The sequence below is a fragment of the Eulemur rufifrons genome, chromosome 28 (genome assembly GCF_041146395.1).
Source record: "Eulemur rufifrons isolate Redbay chromosome 28, OSU_ERuf_1, whole genome shotgun sequence".
NCBI classification, from domain to species: Eukaryota; Metazoa; Chordata; class Mammalia; order Primates; family Lemuridae; genus Eulemur; species Eulemur rufifrons.
This window is the reverse complement of record NC_091010.1, coordinates 54,685,268-54,707,214: the sequence shown is the minus strand read 5'-3', so window position 1 is coordinate 54,707,214 and position 21,947 is coordinate 54,685,268. Positions and strand designations below refer to the sequence as shown.

Here is a 21,947-nt window from a genome sequence, read left to right as displayed (position 1 = left end):
GTACATTCTTAACCCATAACTAGGTTCTATGAAGAAACTATGTAGAAAGTTAACGTGTTGGTGAAAATTCCCAGACCTAGCAATTCCTCGTTCTTCTTTTTCTTTTACACTGTTGAATTTAGGTTCTGTTTCTGCCAGTTCTTTCTGCTTTTCTTCTATTTTTTCAAGCAGCTTCTGCCTCTCTTTTAATAAACGTTTCTGTAAATAAAGCAAGATAAAATTAAAAAAGCAATCTGCTTAAAATTTTTTGCCTAATTTTTAAGTCTAGCATAAAATGTTGTCTCCTGGGGTTGAATATAATAAAAAAAAAGTTTTCTCATGAAAAAAACTCATGAGAAAAATTGATCTTACAACACAAAATTTTTTTTAACGTAAGAAACAAAGAGATAGTACTAAGTTGCTACTTAAGTGCAAATTTATTTTAATGTGGCAAAGGTTTTACAAAAAACTCAAACATGAACCCATCAAATAAAGCACTGTCTTCTGCAATTCCTACTCACCTGAATATTATGTCGTTCATTTTTAGCATTTTAACTTACCCTTTGTTCACTATTGCCTGCCAATTCATCTTGTAAATCCTTGGCTTTTAGCTCCAATTTAGTCCTCTGCTTAATTTGTTCTTGTCTTTCAGCACTGAGTTGTTCTTTTTCTTCTTTCATAGCTGAAATTTTTGTTTTCAGTTCTCTAACTTGGCGCTCAATATCCTATTCAAAAAGTATTGAACAGAAAATGAGTCAGGCAATTAGAAGTACAGTGGTAGAATTGTGATACCATTAATTCTGTCCCTTCTTTTTCTTTCATTTACTCTTTTAGTACTACTCTTGTCTTTCTAATATTCAATCCCCCTTATGGTTACCATTCTATAATTCTGGTACAAAAAGGCTTACTGAGGTCAAAAAATCTAAGTTAACCGGCACCTTGTTTATGATCTTACCTCCATTTTATCTCTTGCATCCTGCTGGGCATCTCTCAATTGTCTGGATTTTTCTCCACTTGTCTCTCGCTTAGCAGAAAGCTGAAAAAAGAAAAACAAGCCACCATTTCTAACTAACTTTGTGTTTCTAACTAATTTTGTATTTGCTTAATATTTCATAACATCTAGTAAAATTTTTTGTATTTACTAAAATAAACCGAAAGTAATAATTTACTTAAAAAACTTTTACAAAAAGTTTTAAAATGGTTTTCTTTAAATAGAAAACTGAAGCATTACCTAAACAAATTTTTGTGTAAAATGTCAGCAATACTAATTATAAGATATTAATAAATTCTAAAAATCCAAGAAACCTCAAAGGTGGCTTTCCTCTCATCTGGTCTGCCTGACACCACCATCTGATTATATTTCACATACAACTACAGCAAGGACACATGGGTCTAGGCATTTTCCTTACAGTAAACGGAAAGAAAAAAATTGCTAATGAATTCATTGAGAGGTTTTTTAAAGTTTCTTTTTAAAATCATTGAAAAGTGTAAATACCACATGAGTTTAACAAAGTCATAAAAACAAAATTAATCTGATTTTAAGTGTCAAAGGTAAATATTTTACCTCATCAAGCTTAGCACGAGTCTCGTTAAGTTCCTGATTGTAAATGGTATATTCCAGGGCTCGTCTCATTTTATCCCATTTCTGATACTGAGCTAGTTCTTCCTTTTCTTCCTCTAAAGTATGTAATCTCTCTTCAATGTATTTTAACAACTCATTGATTTTTTCCCGTTTGCCCTCTTAAAAAAAAATGGGGAGGGGGTGAAGGAAATGAATACAATTTTTATGTAATAATATCACTTCTCAAATATATCATAAATTTACCCTTAAGAACTGTAGCATTATCCTTTGATATTATGTGGTAACCAAATCTAAGATACTAAAATGGCAATTAAGATGCTTTATTATGAAAAGCATCAGAGAACAAATTTACAGATAGTGACATTGATTCTTCGTTACATATGTAATGGCCTCAGTTTAAGCTTCCTTTTTAACAGTCAGTGAGCCTTCCCCCAAAACACTGACAAAAAGCTAACAACATCATTGGTGTTATGAATCCCCAGCTTTTATTAATAATAGCATTATCTATAGCTGCCATATATTGAATACGTAACTGTATTTCTACCATGGAGCTACTTTGATCCTCTAACTCACCACCACAACCTACAGAATTTTACAGATGGGGAAGTTTTGGACCAGAGAGATAAAGTTTAAGGTCATGTCAGTTAATTATTAGTCAGATTTTTAATCCAGGACTGTCTGACTCTAAGCCATGATATGACACAGCAAATGAAAAGCAAAGCAAAGTTTCCATAACAAATGTACTAAAGATTACAAGTTCAAAGTTTTACATTAACTTATTCCGAACAATTTAAAACCTAATGCCAGTTGATACTCCAGTGTTTTTTTTGGAGGAATACATCCCAATGTCTTGTCCTAACAACTGACAAGAAAGCTAGAAGCAAAAGTAGTTGACCTGCAAAGGTCCTATGTTACCGTATAGTGCGCCTTTATTCCAAGGGATGAATTATTAGAAATCTCAAACTAATTTTCTCTCCATTCAGTACATAGGCAAATTACCACACAGTGTATTTCTGACAATAGACATAACTCCTTTTATAATTACAACACAATGAAAAAGCAATTCACAACAGAAAGAAGGCAGGCAGAATCACATTTATTTTACCAGTTTCTTTCATTAAGGAGATGCTTTCTTCTTTTCTTTCATCATACACTCTAGTACCAGCTACTTCTCTCAATAGCTTTAGTCTCTGAGAATCTGGTGCCGTTGCCATCTGGTTGATCTAAAAATTTTAGAAAAATCACTACATAGCTATAGATTGCTCTTTAAGAATAAGAACGCCACCTTGAAAGTTTTTAATACATATACAGATTAAGTATACCTTATCCTAAATGCTTGGGAAGCAGAAGTGTTACAAATTTTGGATTTTTTCCTACTTTTTTTTTTTTAAACAATATTACCTTTACTGCTTTAATGGATTTTTTAATATTTGCATTTATACTTACCGGTTGAGCAACCCAAACCTGAAAATCTGAAATGCTCCAACGAGCATTTGCTTTGACTATCATGTCAGCCACTCAAAAAGTCTCGGATTTTGGAGCACTTCGAATTTTGGATTTTTGAATTGGGGATGGTCAACCTGTATTCACATGCTAAGTTTTAAGTAGACTGTGATTTGACTAATGTAATTTATATAGTACATATACCTACATATCTATATTGCCTTTACTTAAACGAAACTTGCAAAAAAAATCCAATTAGAATTATAGTCATAAATCTCCTTTAAGATTAACAAATTAAGGAGTATCCAATACTACCATTTTTCTTAGTCAATGTGATAAGGCATAAAAGATGAGCTCCATTACCAAAGAATAAGGTATTTTTACAAGGGGAAAACATCACTGACTATACATTTTTTAAAAGCTATAATATTATTAAAAATACAATCATCCCTCAGTATCCATTGGGGATTGGTCCCAGGACCTCCTGAGGACACCAAAACCCAGGAATGTTCAAGTACCTTATATAAAATGTCACAATATTTACATATAACCTACACACATTCTCCAATATACTTTAAATCATCTCTAGATTACTTACAATACCTGATACAATGTAAACACTACATATAGAGTTAAAATTTTTTTAATTTGTATTATTTCTTATTCTTATATTGTTATTTTGGGGGTTTTTTCCTGAATATTTTCAATCTGAGGATATGAATCTGCAGATGTGGAACCGGCAAATAAGGAGGGCAGACTATATAACAAAAAAGTATGCTTTAAATACAGAGAGCGGTACAACCTAAGTGCCATACAACTTAATATAACAAGCATCAATAAAAGTCAAAAATGCTATTGTTGCATTAAAAACTTGAAGTGATAATTACTCTAACATTTTTACATAAAGAGAACAGGCTCTAAGCTAAGAAAATATAGTCTATCAAAAGTATACAGAGAGTCATGCTTCAGGTTCTCATTATCGGGCACCCCAATAAAACATGTTCATTCATTGAATTTACTCACTCAAAAATAATTTATCGAATGGCTACAACATATATGCCACTCTGCTGGGCACTGAGAAAGGAGCAAAGAGTAAAGAAGGTCCTGCCCTCACGGAGCTTATATTCTAGTGGGAATGACAGAAAATATGCATATCATAACAGTATAAGTGTTATGAAGAAAAATAAACCAGATTAAGGAAATAAAGCATATAGAGTTGGAGGGGAGGCAATGTTTTTATATAAGGTAGTCATGGATGGCTTATCTAAAATGACATATGGGCAGATACTGAAATGAAGTAAAAGGGACTATGTTCTGGGGGGAGGGGACTCAGATAACTGCTTTCAAATCAGCCTCTGTTTTAAGAAATTTCTCTCCCACAAATAGTGAAGACAGCCTTTTCGAAAACTTGTTCATCCAGTACCACATTTTCCAAAACTGAAACTCCATACTCTTGTAATCATTTCTTCTAAATGCTAACTTTCCAACATGTACCTTAAAAAACCTCCAGTATAAAATAACTAGTGGATATCTTCAAGAATTTTCCCCTAGTCCAAAAAAGAAACACACTACACAAAACTATCAGGACACTACAGGATAAGTCATGAGAAGGAATTATCTTAGACATAGTTCAAAGTATTAGGAAGCAGCAGAACAATCAGCTGAAGTCTGTAGTTTAGCTGCTTTAAAAAATATAAAAAATACAACTTTCATAAGGCAAAATAATATGTAGCATGTTGGTAGATTTCCAGTAATATAAGCTTTTTAATACTTTACTTCTGTCATAAACTGAGAAATAAAGCATATTAACTTTAGAAAATAATTTTTTCAAATATCACTTTTATACAATTTCTACAATATTCTTAAATATGATCACTGCAATTTCTATAAGGTAATGTCTTCCAACACAGTGCACCTCAGTAAGTAATACAGGTCACTAAGAAAACAATGTCCACTTAATCTACTAAATACTTCTATCCCAATATGCAATGGATCTATTTTGTACTTTGGATCCATGTAAAAGATAATAAACTTCAATACAAAATAAATCAATAAGAACAAAAAACAGTAAGGTCCACTTTACTTCAGCTTAACCACTATACCACTAGAATCAATAAACCAAATTCATCATTCAAGAGAAGAATTACTCAGAAAACAAATTCTAAAAACAAAACAAAACAAAAGGACATACAATTGTTTTACCTTTCCTTGTTTAACAATATAATAAGGATTGCTTCGAGAAAAACCAGCACTTTCAAGGAGGTTCATCACATCATTTTTCCTGTTGATAAACATTAAAATTATTTTTTCAGATAAATAATTTTAAAGCAGCCAATAATAAGCAAAGAATAGCTCCTGGGTTAAGTAGCATTAGGAAGTACAGACCAGCAATTAAACCATCTGTTGTGTGAGCCTCAGAGAACCTTCTGATTCTTATGTTTATGCTCTAAATACTCATTTGTTGAATATGAGGCAAGTATATCTTACATGAGGCAAAAAAAGAATTATTTTTACTCTTTTGTAAAGAAATTGTAAATTTAAAGAAAAATGCTTACGTGACCATCTTCTTGTCTAAGAAATACTGATCCTTTTTGGCACCAATAACTCTTCGAAGTGAAACTTCCTCTTTATCAATCTAAGAAAAAATGTAAAAGCCCAAAGTTAATTTAATAGTAAAGTATTAATAGAACACTTTTAATGAAGGTCATTTTAAAGTCCTTGACCATAACTATTTATTTTAAAATTTCAATTATCTCACTAAATATAATGCTATGAATACTCACAATGAAGACATTTTTTTGCAATAGACTACACACTTTCATTTGTAATTCACCAGCATATTCATAATTTTAAAACAAAATCAGTATGTAAACTGTATAATTATTTTAACATAAACTAAAAATTATAAAAGTTTAACTACAGCTATAAATGTTTCAAAGTATGAAAAAATTAGCTATTAATACATCAATAAAATTCTCAACATCACTACAAAATAAAAAATTAAAAAAAAAAAGGAAAGAAAAAGTTACTTACTGGTAACCGGTTGTCTGAATTATCAAAAATAATCTCCACAAAAGCAGAAATAACACGAGGGCCAGTACCCTCCTAAAAATAAGAAAAATAAGAAATTTGTCATTTAAGTGGTACATTCATATTCTGCAAACATTTTTAAAGTCTAAAGCAAGGTAACAAGCCTGACTCAACAGAGAAAAATTTCTATAAGGCCAGTATATATCCCCTTCTTGCCTGAACAGCAGAGACATTGGATTAGGATAAGAAAACTTTTCAACTAAATAGCTTTCGATTCTGAATAAAAAATAAGAACTATGCAAAAGATGTCAAAGTTACATATACTTACATTTTATTCTGCAGATCACTTTTTTATACCACAAGTCTGGGGCCTAATTATACCTATTTGCCAGTATCTAAAACTCCGTGAGGCTTTTCTCTTACAGTTTAATCTTAATACTAGAAAGGAACTCTAAGAAATTATGTAATAATTACTAGAAATCTGTTTTAATACTTAATTTGAAACGGTCTATATGGTTTTAAATGTGTTATAGAAATATATACATTTAACATGTGTCACATTTAGACCAATTTATGACATGACAACTATGTACCAAGTCTAGATCATTTCCAGATTCTAAAAACTGTTAGTATGTAGTGGTTCAATACAATAAAGAACTATACTAAAGAAGTTATCGTTCTTTTAATGCTTATCTGAGAAACCTAAAAAGAATTTTTCTATAGGGAATCAAGCCTGATTACTGGGCTACAAATACAAACTGAAGGAGGGAAAAAAAAAGATAATGGTTAAACAAAAAGAACTTCCTGAGTGTAAGAGACACCATTAGGATATATTGAAGAATCTCATTTTCTGGTCTTAAAATTAATTATGAGCAATATTCAAATCAGAAGGAAGATAATTATATTATTATACTTTTGATAATTTGTTTTTCAGAGACAAGGTCTCACTATGTTGCCCAGACTGGAGTGCAGTGGCTATTCACAGGCGCAATTATAGTGCACTGTGACCTCAAGCAATCCTCCTACCTCAGCTTCCTGAGCAGCTGGGACTACAGGCACGTGCCACCATGCCTGGCTACCTCTTATAATTTTTTATCCTAAACTTATTTTAGTTCATTATTCACGATTAGTAAAAAATTCTAACACCTTGCATTACCGTAAATTTACAGATGGTCCCCGACTTAATACGGTTCGACTTAAGGATGGTGTGAAAGCAGTTTACATTCAGTGGAAAACATACTTTGAGTACCCATACAAGCATTCTGTTTTTCACTTTCAGTACAGTATTCAATAAATGAGATATTCAACATTTTATCATAAAATAGGCTTTGTGTTAGATGTTTCTGCCCAACTGTACACCAATGTTAAGTGTCTGAGCATGTTTAAGGTAGGCTAGGCTATGATGTTCAGTAGGTTAGGTTTATTAAATCCGTGTGCAACTTTATGGTATTTTCAACTTACAATGGGTATGCTGGGACATAGCCCCACTGTAAGTCAAGGAGCATCTGTACTGTTTTTCATACTGGAAAATGATGCTACTATCTAAGTACAAATATGGTTAAAAATAAAACAGACAACTTTTTCGTTGTTTAGTTTATAATGATTGTTTCTCTATGCTACCAATTAACTTCTGGTTCTGCATTTGTAAGTTCCTAATCCTCAATTTCAAACTCTTCTTTCTCCTCAGCAAACCTGCTTCCTAAACCTTACCAGAACATATCCTTAAAGAAATTTATACAGCAGATATACCCATCTATAGGCAAATCATACAATTTTCTCCTAATCATTGTATAAAAATTAGGCATTTATCTGCCATTAATATATTGGACTAAATTTCACAGCAGAATAGCACACTTAAGAGATAAACTGTGTTATCTTTACAAAGAATCTGAAACTTGGACAGATGATTTTTTTTAACCAGGATTAACAATATATTTTTTTAAAGCATATAATATCAATCATGTCTTAAAGAAGTCTCACTCACATGCAACAAAGCCAATCGCTGTTCTGGACGAAGATGACTGAACTCATCACTGAGAACAAACTGAATTGCTAGAAATACAAAAACATAACTATTAGTTGAGTCTAAAATGGGATTTATCACTTACTCATAACTTCCCATAGCTTAACAGAATACAGTGTATCAGGTAATGAACAATGCAGATAAATTACCTGTTTCATGTAGATGAAAGGAATGTAGAAAATTTGCCTGCACATTAAACTAATCAAGTAGGAAATGATGATATAAGAAAAACATTGAGAAGTTTTCACTGAAACATTTAAAGTAAGAAAATAAAGAGAAAACACTTTGGCACAAGAAAACAGACAAACAAAACTAAGGTCTACTTCTTGACCAAAAGCTACACTGACTGGTTAGATTAATAGTACATTTGCTTATCTTCCCCACTAGACACAAATGTATTAATTAAAATCTTTTTTAACAAAACAAGATGTATTCTAACAATATACTTAATTGGGTATTTTGTCAAAAGAAATAAAACTAACGAAATACAGGGAAATGTTTCACATTTTCAACTTGTACTATGCTGCTTATACTGCCCTTACCTTCTGAAAAGAGCCATTCCCACTTCCATACAGAGTGCCTAACTGGATCATCGTGCCCAAGAAATGGACTTCTTTACTCTGCTGTTCTGGTCTCAATCCACCTGAGACCTTTGATATTCTGTATGGGTGGGGTGGAGTGTGAGTACATGCAAGTGAGCATTAATGTGTGTGCTGGGGGTGGGAAAGAGTTGTCTCTCATAATCACAGGGATTTTGGGGGGAGGAGGAGATTCAAATTGCTCTCATCCCTGGAGATTTGAAATACACACTTTCGCTCCAATCCACTCTCTTGCTATTCCCAAATTACAACTACTATGGGATACACAGGATATAGAGTACCCTTCAGATTTGTTGGTACGGAAGAGAGAGAACCTTTGTCTTTACTAAACCAGTGTACTAAATCCCCCTTTCCCTCAAGCATTACCCAACTAAGGAGTTCACATTTTTCAACCTATTCCTTGTATAGTCTAATTCTGTTAAAAGGTTTTTCTTTCCAAAAGATTTAAGAGGCATTATTATACTTAAATGCATTTTATCTTTGGAGAGAATTTTCAAAGCTCTATTTACTGCCTTCAAACTGACAATATTGTCTGTTGAGCCTCAAGTTTTTTATACCACTCAATCCTTTATAAAAAGCTTAGAAAACATTTTTTAAAAGGTGAAACAGAAAGATGAACCATTTTCCAAAACAATACTAACTATTCTACTGCATTTATACATATTTTTAACACATACATTTATAACATTTACAAACTGCATTCAAGTTTAAAAAGCACTTTCATGTGGATTACCTCACTTGATTTTCAGGACCCATCTGAGGTAGACAGGGCAAACATCTCCATTTTTAAAATGAAAAGAACAATTTGAGGGGTTAAGTGTTTTGCCCAAACATAGCTAATTAGAAACTGGGTACAGAGTAGGACTTAGATTCCTACACTCTAAACCTGCTATACGAAAATGCAACCCCGTATTGGGTTTCATGCAGACATAACCTCAGAAAACCAGTGATTTTAGTAAATTATCTTAAGGTACCTAGGTCTAGATATTCAGAATTCAAAAAACAATACGTACCATAAAAAAAGTTACTTTTTCCAGATCCATTTCTGCCCACTATAAAATTTTAAAAAGTACAAGTTATTTTATATAAAACCAATAAACTCTTTAAATTTTTAAAAGTACTCATTTTAAAATCCCATTTTCTAATATATCTTAATATTCAAAGCTAAATACAACAAAACACTGAACAAAAAAAAACTCCAATAAACAAAAAAGCTTTAATCACTTAATGAGTATAATAAACTACAGATAGTTTTTCCTTTAAAGGTATTTCACTGTTAATTCTTTTGCTCTTTTCCAACAGTTTAAAACTAATAGGAATTAAAAAAAACCCGGCTTTCCTAATTTATAATCATTACAATGGATGTAGAATCCTATTTTAATTATATACACTATTTTTTAAACAATTATTTGAAGATTCATATATTGCTAACATTCTAAAATACTTAATTGTCTTAAATTCTCAAACTGTCCTCATGTTAAACTGTTTACGATCAATCTGTCACATATAGTCTCTCAGAACCACAAAAGTATGGACGATTATAAGGTACATTTTTTACTACCTAAGTTTAGATAGAAGCAATTCTACATATAAAAAGATATCAAATGCTTTTGATTTAATTAATTTGTTCAGTGAAATGTTCAGTGTTTTTGTTTGTTTGTTTTTTGAAACAGAGTCTGGCTCTGTTGCCCGGGCCAGAGTGCCCTGGCGTGAGCCTAGCTCACAGTAACCTCAAACGCCTGGACTCAAGCAATACTCCTGTCCTGAGTAGCTGGGATACTACAGGCGTGCACCACCATGCCTGGCTAGAAATGTTCAGTGTTAAGAGTGATAAATAACTATGTCAATCTCTCAATCTTGAACCAAAACATCCTGAGCAAATTAGCCCCAAAGTTACCACTTTTTACGCAAAGTAAATCCCAAAAAGGTCATTTACGCTATGCCAAAAAGTAAAGGAGTGCTTAAGAAAGGCATATAGGCCGGGCGCAGTGGCTCACGCCTGTAATCCTAGCACTCTGGGAGGCCGAGGTGGGCGGATCGTTTGAGCTCAGGAGTTCGAGACCAGCCTGAGCAAGAGCGAGACCCCATCTCTACTAAAAATAGAAAGAAATTATATGGACAGCTAAAAATATATATAGAAAAAATTAGCCGGGCATGGTGGTGCATGCCTGTAGTCCCAGCTACTCGGGAGGCTGAGGCAGTAGGATCGCTTGAGCCCAGGAGTTTGAGGTTGCTGTGAGCTAGGCTGACGCCACGGCACTCACTCCAGCCTGGGCAACAGAGTGAGACTCTGTCTCAAAAAAAAAAAAAAAAAAAAAAGAAAGGCATATAATAAACACAAGAGCCAGCTTGAAAGGGGCTTTCACTGGTTAAATCCAGGGCAATTTGAGTACCAAAATAACTAGATAAATTATAAATTACTGGTGGGGGAAATAATCCATGAGTCCATACTGATAAATAAATAAGGAGGCAGGACTCTTGTTTATAGGAGAATACCAAGTGTCAACTAAATAAATGTGAAAGGAGTGCTGGAAACGAAAAATCATCATTTTGTAACCATCAGAATAAAGGCAAGAGTCATCAACAGATGCTAAATTTAGAGAGAAAGTATTATACACAGCACAACATTTGCATGGTCCCAAAGTTATCTCCCCATATTATTTATTAGCTGCAAGGGAAAAAACAGTAACTATACAGTGGAAACATCAGACACCACCTTGACTGGGTGATAAAAAGTAACATCATCAATAAGAGGTAGATGGACCTCATGTGCCTCCAGATGTGATAGCCTCAAAAGGACGTATCATTTACGTAGTATTTTTCAAAAATAACAATGTTATAAACGACAGGCCAGGCAAAGTGGCTCACGCCTGTAATCCTAGTACTCTGGGAGGCCGAGGCGGGAGGATCACTGGAGGTCAGGAGTTCGAGACCAGCCAGAGCAAGAGCGAGACCCCCGTCTCTACTAAAAATAGAAAGAAATTATCTGGCCAACTAAAATATATATAGAAAAATTAGCCAGGCATGGTGGCACGCCTGTAGTCCCAGCTCCTCGGGAGGCTGAGGCAGTAGGAGCGCTTAAGCCCAGGAGTTTGAGGTTGTTGTGAGCTAGGCTGACGCCACAGCACTCACGCTAGCCCCGGCAACAGAGCGAGACTGTGTCTCAAAAACAAACAAAAAAAAAAACCAACAATGTAATTCCAGGTAAAAGGTATGAGTATTAGCTGTATAGTTCTTACTGGGGCACCTTTTCTATAAATTTGAAATTATTTCTTTTTTTTTTTTTTTTTTTTTTTTTTGTTGAGACACAGTCTCACTTTGTTGCCCAGGCTAGAGTGAGTGCCGTGGCGTCAGCTTAGCTCACAGCAACCTCAGACTCCTCGGCTTAAGCGATCCTACTGCCTCAGCCTCCCGAGTAGCTGGGACTACAGGCATGCGCCACTATGCCCGGCTAATTTTTTCTATATAGATTTTTAGTTGTCCATATAATGTCTTTCTATTTTTAGTAGAGACGGGGTCTCGCTCAGGCTGGTCTCGAACTCCTGACCTTGAGCGATCCACCCGCCTCGGCCTCCCAGAGTGCTAGGATTACAGGCGTGAGCCACCGCGCCCGGCCTTGAAATTATTTCTAAATAAAAATTTAAAAAGATAATTTATCATTACACAACTATAAATAGTTAAAACCATAATGTATTCATAAATAAATAACTGAAACTTTACAAATTTCCCTATAAAAATTACTCCTACCCATAGAGTGGAACATTATATAGCAATTATAATGTATGTTGAATATCTAATAAGCAAAGATAGTCAAGATTTACTTTTGAGAAAAAAATATTACCAATATTATATAAGCCCATTTTAATTTAAAAAGGCCAATTTACAGATATATACAAAGATCAGAGGAGTACTGACGTAGACCCAGTTCATATGTGCCCCCAGATTCACTTGTCCCAGCCCAGGCCTTGGCTGCCAATCAGAGAGGCTCAATCTCCTAATACCTGTGGTTGTTACTGCCTCTCCTGGGAGTATACTCAGGTCAGATCTGTGAAGACCCAAAGGAGGCTGTAACTCCCTGACTACTTCAGGGGGGCTAATTCCCAGAGCAACACAATCCAAGAGCTCGGGGGAATGCCCTATGTAGTCAGCTTTGACCAAAGACAGACAGGCACCAGCAGACAAATCCTCTCCATTCCTTTCCAATCTGACCTTTCTAAGGCAGAGTGGGTCCACAATGTCTGTCTGGAAGTTATCTAACATGACCACAAGCCAGCTGTGTCTTCTTTATGACACTGTGACCAGCTTTTCCCTTCATTCTTGCCCTTAGACCTCCCATGAAAGCCTTAGCAGCTAAGCCTGCCTGCTGTTTTCTAGGAAACCAGGGCTAAGACAAGTATAGACTGTTGTTATTAAGAATGGTTATTTTTGAGTAGAAGGATTACAATTTATTTTAATTTTCTTCCTTTCAAAGCTTTTCCATAATGTTCTATAATTAACATTTATCTTGCTAAAATGCTAGAAAAATGTTAAAGAGGTATATATTTGGTACATATATTAAATATCAGCACAAGAGCTACTGGCCTTCAAATCTTGATTTTTTTTTTTCCAAAATCATTTAACAATCAAAGTAGTATGCTTTCACTGGATATTTTCAAGGTCAATCTCAGTATATACTACTTTTGGTCTTTTTTAAATTATTTATTTTATTTTAGGTCTGTGGCTCTCATTCCTTTTTATTTCTCATATGAAAACATATCTACAAAATGATTTCTAATTAAATTATTTTACAAAGAGTGAAAATCCAAAATCCATGGTTTTATTTTTTTTCTTTTTTTTTCTACATTAAGATTTATTTTTTTATTTATTAATGAGACTGAGTCTCCCCATGCTGCCTAGGCTGGTCTCAAACTCCCAGCCTCAAGCGATCCTCCCACCCCCAGTGTGTTGGGATTACAGGCATGAGCCACCTTGCCTTCCTGAGGTACCTGTTTTTAAAACATATGTAACCAATAAAGTCATGTTAGGTTCATTTGTTTTAGTTACTGCAAAAGAAAGCACACTTGCACAACGTTCCTTTGTAACAGTGACTGTTAGAAATTCTAACGTTGTAATCAAGAGAGTAAAACAGCTAAAACAAAGGTACCTGACAGATCTTACAGGCACAATGTAATCACTCTAGATAGTAACGGTCATCATTTTACAGATCATTTATAAAATTATATAATTGAAATATTAAGATATTTATCCATTTTTAACTTGTGAGTTAATGAACTAATATACCCCAGCAGCTTAGCCCAAGAGGAGGAGGCTACATCCCCACAGCTTGGATGGTCAGTCTGAAGGACCAGTAGCTGCCATCAATTTGGATTCTGAAAACCTAACTGCCTTCAACATTTGGTGTAGAAACACTCTCGTTTTGTGTAGCAAAACATTCTCAACAAAGCCAAGAGATGTATTTGTCAACGCTCTTCTAGAATAGGTGCATTTGGTATCATTCATTAATTCTCTAGTTTTCTAGCAACAGGTCCAAAAGGAGCCTCTATACCTTTTAACAAATTTATTTATATAAATTGGTTGTTGTTATATTGGGAGAAGTTCTTTAAGTTGGAAATTGTTAATCCCTCCTGAAAGCAATGCTTTCATGCAGTTACCATGAACTAATACTATAATTAAGGATGGTCTTTGGTTAAAAAAATAAATAATAAATCTAGTAATTGTTTATTTTTCTACATTTCTAAAGATTTTGATTGATGAAAAACAGCACCTGTAATCAAAATATAATCAAAACCCCAGTACAATCAAGCTACCTTTATAGTACATCAATTTAATTAACTGACTCTTCAGTAGCTAGAACACAAGGGAAAATAAAATACATTTTCTTTATTCCCAACTACAAAGTTGCAAGGAAAACCTGGCCCTCAATTTTATTTATTTTATACAAAATAAAGAAAGTATGATTCTCTAGGGTCTTCTGGAAACATCAGCATTCAGTGTTTCCCCTTTACTTATTTTCCCTATAAGTTTTCCTGTGATACGGACTGAAGTGTGTCCCCCTGAAATTCATACCTTGACATCCTAAACCTGAGGGTGATAGTATTTGGAGATGGGAGCCTGGGGGGGGGGGGGCGGATAATTAGGGTTAGATGAGGTCATGAGGGTGGGACCAGGTAAGCATACAGCAAGATGGCAGCTATCCATAAGCCAGAAGAGAGCCCTCATCAGAAACTAACCATGCTGGTATCGTGATCATGGACTTCTAACCTCCAAAACTGTGAGAAAATAAATCTGTTGTTTAAGCCACCAGTCTACAGTATTTTGTTATGGCTGCCCTAGCAAACTAGTATTTCCCACAATGAGGACACTAAAGAGCAAAACTGATTCAATAGCAATGTGATTCTCTGGTGTCTAGAAGCACTTATTTCATCTATCCTTTAAAAATTCAGCAGAATGTCAGAAAAAAAAATTTTGCTAGCTATATCAGCAAAATGGACATTATAATCTGAAGAATCTATTAACGACTAAATATTGTTAACGGCAATCACACTTTATGCTCACACTTACATATGCTTTCTCATTTAATCTTACCAACAGCCCTACGAAACAGGTATCATCTCCACTTTACAAATGAGAAAACTAAAGCTTCTCAGAAAGTTGGAAAAAGAATATGTTCCACAACTAGGATCTGAACCCCATTCTGCTATGCTCCAAAATTTATGCTCCTCCAACCAAACTACACCGCGTGGTGTTAGACACTGACAGCGGAAAAGAATGTGAGAACTAATTTGCGAATACAGATCGGTCATCTTTGAAATACAGCAATAGTGAGCATTTGAACTTGGATATATGAAGAACAGAATAACTCAAACGCTAAATTTAGTGTCATTCACCATAAACTTAAAGCTATTAAAGCACTCTCACACATACAAGGCTACCCAAATAAAAATGTTTAACCAACTTATTGTACTATCCAACATTTTTGAATTTATAAAATAAGCAATTCACCAGGCAATAAAGGACATAGAAGTTAAACGGAAAAACATAAATTTACTTAATATTCAAAGATAATCCTTAGCCCCTTAAGCCTCTATACAAATGGGCAGAATTTATATACCTGCATAGATTGTAAATCCGATCTAGTAAACTGGGAACACTTACCAATAACATTATGTTTTGAACTGAAGGGATCTACAATTGTTTGATCTCTGTAACTTCGAAAACCCTGGATAATCACCTAATAAATAAAAGATATTTTTGAGAACACACACAAAAAATTACTTATAAATTAACATTTTTCTTTTGCATTCCTTTCCTTATCTCTCAATTCTACGTAAGAAAAATTCATTTTTAGGAAAGTGGTGATGAAAAACCTGTTAAAAACAGTCCTTTCATCAGTAACTGTTGCCGGCGAAGTCCCGGGGCTTTTTTCTTGGGCGTTTTGGTTAGCAACCGCCCAGGGAGCGTCCCAAGTCCAGCACGCCGCGAAAGGCTGCGACACACTCGACGGGCACACTCGACGCCGCAGCAGGGTGTCGCGCAGCGGGTGTGTCGAGCAGGCAGAGCGGCCCCCGCTCTCCCGACTCCAGGCCCAGCGAGTGCTTTCGGGCAGACACACCGGCCAGCCAGAAACAGTCAACGTTCCAAAGTAGGAGTGCTCAGAGCCCGACATATCCAATAGAAAAACTTTTCTAAAATTGTGTGAATGGGCTCGTTTTTGCGGTGGACTCTAGCGCGGGAAGCCTATTTTGACAGAAGTAAACAACTGGAAGAGGCGGCGCCACACATTCTGCTAGAGAAAGGGTCCCTTTGACTCCGCGGGTTGATCCCAGAGTGGAGAGGCCCCGGGTTACAGCCGACACCCCAGCCAGTGCCCCGAAAGGGGTGCCCCCGGGCCGGGGAGGCCACCTTTCCACACAGCCCACGCAAATGGCCCGCGCCAGGCCATAGCGGCAGCACAGCACAGCCCTTCCCGCCAGCTGCCGCCCCCGGCGCGGCCCCCGGCCAGCCCTCAGCCGGAACCCCGGCTGCTCGCCCTCGGGCTGCCCGGGAAGGCCCGGTCCCTCCAAGCGGCCCGCCCCGCCGGCCCCTCCACACCTCTCCGAGGTCCTGCCTCCTTCAGACGCGGGGAGGCCCGGGCTGCAGAGAACCGCCCCAATTCTCAGGGCCCCCGCAGCCCGGGCGCTAGCGAGCCCAGGGTCTTCCCCTCCCCCACAGGCCCCGGTCCAGCCCGGTCCACCCGGCGCGCAGAGGTGAAAGACCGCGGGTCGCGCTGCAACACCCCCTCCTCAAGGAGTGGTCCTCACCGGCCCCTGACGGGTAGGAGGGGCGCGAAAGCCTTACCTGCTTTATGTACATGGCTCCGCGCCCCCAGCCGGGTAGAAGACCTCCCCCCGGAGCAGCAACAGCGCGGCCACAGGGGCAGGTGAGGCGCCTACGAGACCCCTCCCCCAACGCGCCGCTCGCTCCGCTCCAGCCAAACAAAATGGCGGCGCCCGTGGAGGCGGAGTCCGCGCCTCGGACGGAACCACCTTCGCAGCCGCCTCCGGGCATAGGGGGAGTCAGGTTCAGGCCTGCTCTCTCTTCTCGGCAAAACGGGCCTTCTACGGCCTTTTTAGGTGGGTTTCATTTCATTCTGGAACTCTGTAGCTAACCTTTTCCCGAGACTCAGTCGGAAGCTCACTCGGAGAAGCCTTGACCGTAAGGTTGGCCCATACTACCTCCGAGCGCGTAGCCAATGGTCGCGTCCACAAGGGGGAAAGGTTCGGCGCCAAAGCCAAGTGTGAGACTCCGAGGGCCAGTAGCTGGGCTGGCCGGCGGCCACGTGGTCCCGGGCAGTGTGAAAAAGCGGTCTCCTGTTTAATAAAGCCTGTCGTGGCGCCCGCGGAATGCTGGTGACGCCTGGAATTCTGTGTGTGGAATCCCTGCTGTTCCATTATTCTCTCTTGCTCTCCTAGGAACTTTTACAGTCACAGAACGCCCCCCACTGGTTCCTAACCTCCCACTCGCAGGACAGCCCTGAAGGGACCGGTCGACGCTGGAAACTTTGTTTTAATAATGTGATAATTAATACCCCGGGAGCTATTACTGCTCTACCATGTGCTATAAATCTAGGCAGATCTGTACAGTTGCACGAAAAGAGATTTAGCCGAGGTTAAAAGCTTTAACCTACTTCTCTTTTTTTAACAACCTGAAAGATTTTAGGTACTAGTGGCAATCCTGTGTTTGTGGTCCGTATCAGCCTTGAGGAAAAAAAATTATTTGTTTAGAAACTGGATGGCTGGGCCGCTTTAAAATTACCTGCTGGGACAAGAACAAAATAACTACCTAAATCTGTCCTCACCGTCCATCCCGCCCCTGTCGGCACTTCTGGTCTTAATTATTTCTAGATTGAGCTATTTTTAATAGGTCTGTCTGTACAAAAACATTTAAAACTTAGTAGGGTTCGCGTGAGAGTGGGGTGGCACGCCTGTGGTCCCAGCTACTCAGGAGGCTGAGGCAGGAGGATCCCTTTAGCCCGGGAGTTTGAGGTTGCAGTGAGCTATGATGAAGCCACTGCACTCTAGCTCGGGCAACAGGGAGACTCTCTCTCAAAAAATTAATTAGCTAATTAATTTAAAAACTAATTAAAATTAAAAAAACTCCTTAAACATTTTACGTCAGGATTAGCATCTACCCTATTAATTTGTGGGATTTTAGGCATATTATTAATATTTAAAGTTTTAAGCCTCTAGTTCTGAGTATTATAAAACCGCTTCATATTTAGAATGAAAAACAGGATATATAAAGTAATCCTTTTTACCCATAATTTTATATATATGTATAAGGATGAAAGGATGGTTACCAAAACATTTGTGATGGTTTTCACAGTGATGGAATTTTTACTTTCTTCCTTAGGCTTTTCCATATTAAATGAATCTTACACAATTAGCTTATATAATTTATATAGGCAGAAAAAATGAAGATCAGTGAAAACCAAAAATATCAAAAAAGGTGATTTTGAGAATTTAATGCAATCATTTTAGTTACATTTGTGTATTTATTGTCCGTACTAGAAAGGAAGTGAAAGAGAGAAGCGACTTTATTTTGTCCCTGCTGTTTCCATAGTAACTAGTTCACAGAAGGTACTCAATAAATACTCAGGAGTGAAAAAAGCACAGCAGCAAAGTACTTACCATAGTGTCTGGCCTATATATGCCAGCTACTGGTATTTAAAGGCTCCCCACGGCCCCATTCCACCTACCTGCCATGTCCCTTGGAAGCATTATTCTCCATTCTCTTCTGGGAAGTATGTAGGGGCAGAACATAATGATTTCCTTTAGCAGGGATGAGTAGTTAGTTCATGAAACCTAGGAACTATCTAGGGGCAAAGGTCACTCCCAAATGAAATTGCCAGCATAAAGCAGAATACCAACCACTCAAAGTTTACTTCCTCATAGCCAAACAAATGAGAACTGCTGCAGCCTTTTTACATGAAAACATCCCATTAACAACACATAGCATCATCTGCCCTTCGGTGTTTTTACTTCTGTCCCCCAACCTTACCTCAGATTGATTTAACATGACCCTCAGACACACTGGAGTGGAAGGGGGGAAGTTCTGTGACTTGAAACATGGGTGACCTTAATTTTCCTATACTTAAAATGGGCATATTCTCTGCCTTTCTAGTTAGCAAAGATGCAGACAGAGGTCTGCCCCAACAAGGAGTCAATGCTGAGAGCCCAACTTTGGGAGTCCTGGGTCACATCCCGGGTCTATCGCTTGCTGACATGTATGACCTGAGGAATATTAACCTCTTGGAGCCTCGGTTTCCTCATCTATAAAATGGGGATTATAATGATACCTATGGAAATTTCTGTGCAGATAAATTGAGATGACTTATATAAAATAACTGGCACAAGAGATAATGTTAGCTATTTTTGTTATTAATTCATAGCCAAACTTGCATCCAGCAAGTCCCTGGGAAAAGAAATCAAAGAGCTACATTGAGAGGTCAAAATGACAGGAGGAAACTGACCAAAGACTCTGGACCCTCCCCCGTTATTCATTCATTCAACAGATATTTACTGAGCAGCTCTGGCATGAATGTGTCTTAATAGTTTCGAGGAGGAAACACCTTTTCCTCTGTCCTCTTATGTTCATGGATTGGGGGCCTGTGAATTAAACTCAAACTGACACATTCACATGAACAAAGCAGATTTTAATCACATACATACATGTGGGAGTTCACAAAGAATGTGAATTCAAAGGAGCAGTAAGATTTTGGAGCATTTCAGTTTACAAAAAAAAAAGCAGTTAGACTTTGGGGCTTATATGCTATTTTAATAGGTGAAGAACGAGAGGAAGAAGAGCACTTAAGGGAAGGTAAATGACTTTTAGCTTAATCTGATTTGTTATGTAAGTGAAGCTGTACCACCTTTGGCTGCCTATCTGTCTCACTCCTAGGAGCAACAGGGTCTATTAGCCATGGCCACAGACCCCTATGCATCACAGACTTAAACATGTCATAACAAATTTAAAGATCTTAATTGGCTTTTATTTGTGATTCTAGAATCGGGCAACACCTCATTCTATAGAATGAGTGTTCTGATGCAATGAGCAAAGGAGTTTGGCTTTTATAGACAGAAAAGGGCTGAGGAAAGCAAAAGCAGAGAACAAAATGTGGATTGATCATTTCAAGTTGCTTTCCTTGTAAAGGTTAAAGCAGAGGGGACTTCCTCATCAAGCCAGCTAAAACTGGCCTGTTTGGGGATCTAGCTATTATCTCTCTCTCTCTCTCTCTCTCTCTCTCTCTCGATATCTTGGAAAGTCAGATAAACAACTTAGTTTTGGCTTGGTGATGTGGAACTTCAACATGAGTGAAACCATTTTGGTTTGGTCTGTTGGGCGTGGTGCAGGAGCTTGGTTCAAACTAACAGCCTCCTATACATTTTATTTAACAAACCTAAGACTTAAAACTATAAAACTCCTAGATAAGAACATAGGAGTAAATTTTTGTGACCTTGTGTTAGGCAATGGTTTCTTAAGTACAAAATACCAAAAGCACAAGTGACAAAAAAAGAGATAAATTGTACTTTATCAAAACTGTTGTGCATCAAAAGAAGTAAGAAGACAAGCTGCAGAGAGAGAGAGAGATAATAGCTAGATCCCCAAATATTTGTAAACTACGTATCTGACAATTTATATTTCTATATATGTACCCACAAAATATAAAGAACTCTTACAACTCAACAATAAGGAAATAACCCATTTTAAAAATGGGCAAGGATTTGAATACATTTCTCCAAAAAAGATAAACAAATGGCCAATAAACATATGAAAAGATGCTTAATGCCATTAGTCATCGGGTAAATGCCAATCAAAACCATAATCAGATACCACTTCATACCCACTAGGGTGGCTAAAATAAAAAGACAGTAACGGGTGTTGGCTTGGATGTGGAGAAACTGCAACCCTTGTATATTACTGGTGGGATTGTAAAATGGTGCAGCCCACTCTGGAAAACATTTAGGCAGTTCCGCAAAATATTAAATATAGAGTTATGTAATCCAGCAATTCCATTCCTAAAAATATACTGTTGGGCCTCAGAAAGCGACATTCCAAAGACTGGCACTTTAACATGCTAAGAGGCCTTCGAAGCTGTCTCAGAATCGAGGTCCCTCTAAACCTCACCTTTCCCTGTACCGCCCTCCTCCCCTCAAACACAGGAAGGGACTCTCTTTGGAATTTCCTGATCTGACTAAAAAGCTTCTTTCCAAAAGAAATGCAGTTGTTTTAAACTTCCTCCTAGGGATCTCATCAAATAATCAGGAAAGATCAAACACCAGAGAAGAAACTGGAAGTTATCACCATGCCCAGACAGAATTTTTATCTATTCTTCTGAGGGCAGCTCCAAGAGTTTACCGGGGAGATTTTATCTGCATAATGAGACATTTGTTCTTATGTAGTTCCACTTCTTACCTTCACATAATGTCTGCCTCCATTTATTCTCCCTAATGATGTACTGCCCCGCAAAAGAATTGTCTACACTTTTTATTTCCTTCTTCCCCTAAGAAAAAGAGTATATAAGCTGCTGTACAGCACGGGGTTGTTGGGTAATCATTCTCTTGTGATTCTCCTATGCTATACGTGTTAAAATAAAATTTTGTATGCCTTTTGTCCTATTAATCTGTCTTTTAACAGTTGATTTTTCAGTGAACCTTCAAAGAGTGAAGGGGAAGTTTTCCCTTGGTCCCTGGAATACTCAAGAGACATAAAAATATACTTTCATACAAAAAATTATACATGAATGTGCTAT

The 21,947-nt window shown here is 37.2% G+C and overlaps 1 protein-coding gene across 1 annotated transcript in view; it reads right to left on the bottom strand.

Moving 5' to 3' along the window:
- Positions 1-17,103, bottom strand: part of SMC3 (structural maintenance of chromosomes 3) — a 35,679-nt gene extending 18,576 nt beyond the window's left edge. The window contains exons 1-12 of the mRNA XM_069460935.1: positions 16,994-17,103; positions 15,812-15,887; positions 9,670-9,708; positions 8,019-8,086; positions 6,038-6,109; positions 5,560-5,639; positions 5,207-5,285; positions 2,667-2,784; positions 1,544-1,719; positions 935-1,015; positions 540-704; positions 77-198 (exon numbers count right to left, since the gene is read on the bottom strand). Coding sequence (XP_069317036.1) covers positions 77-198; positions 540-704; positions 935-1,015; positions 1,544-1,719; positions 2,667-2,784; positions 5,207-5,285; positions 5,560-5,639; positions 6,038-6,109; positions 8,019-8,086; positions 9,670-9,708; positions 15,812-15,887; positions 16,994-17,008 — 1,091 coding nt within the window. The 5' untranslated portion in view covers positions 17,009-17,103. The remainder of the gene's footprint in view (positions 1-76; positions 199-539; positions 705-934; positions 1,016-1,543; positions 1,720-2,666; positions 2,785-5,206; positions 5,286-5,559; positions 5,640-6,037; positions 6,110-8,018; positions 8,087-9,669; positions 9,709-15,811; positions 15,888-16,993) is intronic.
- Between the last annotated feature and the right edge of the window lie 4,844 nt (positions 17,104-21,947).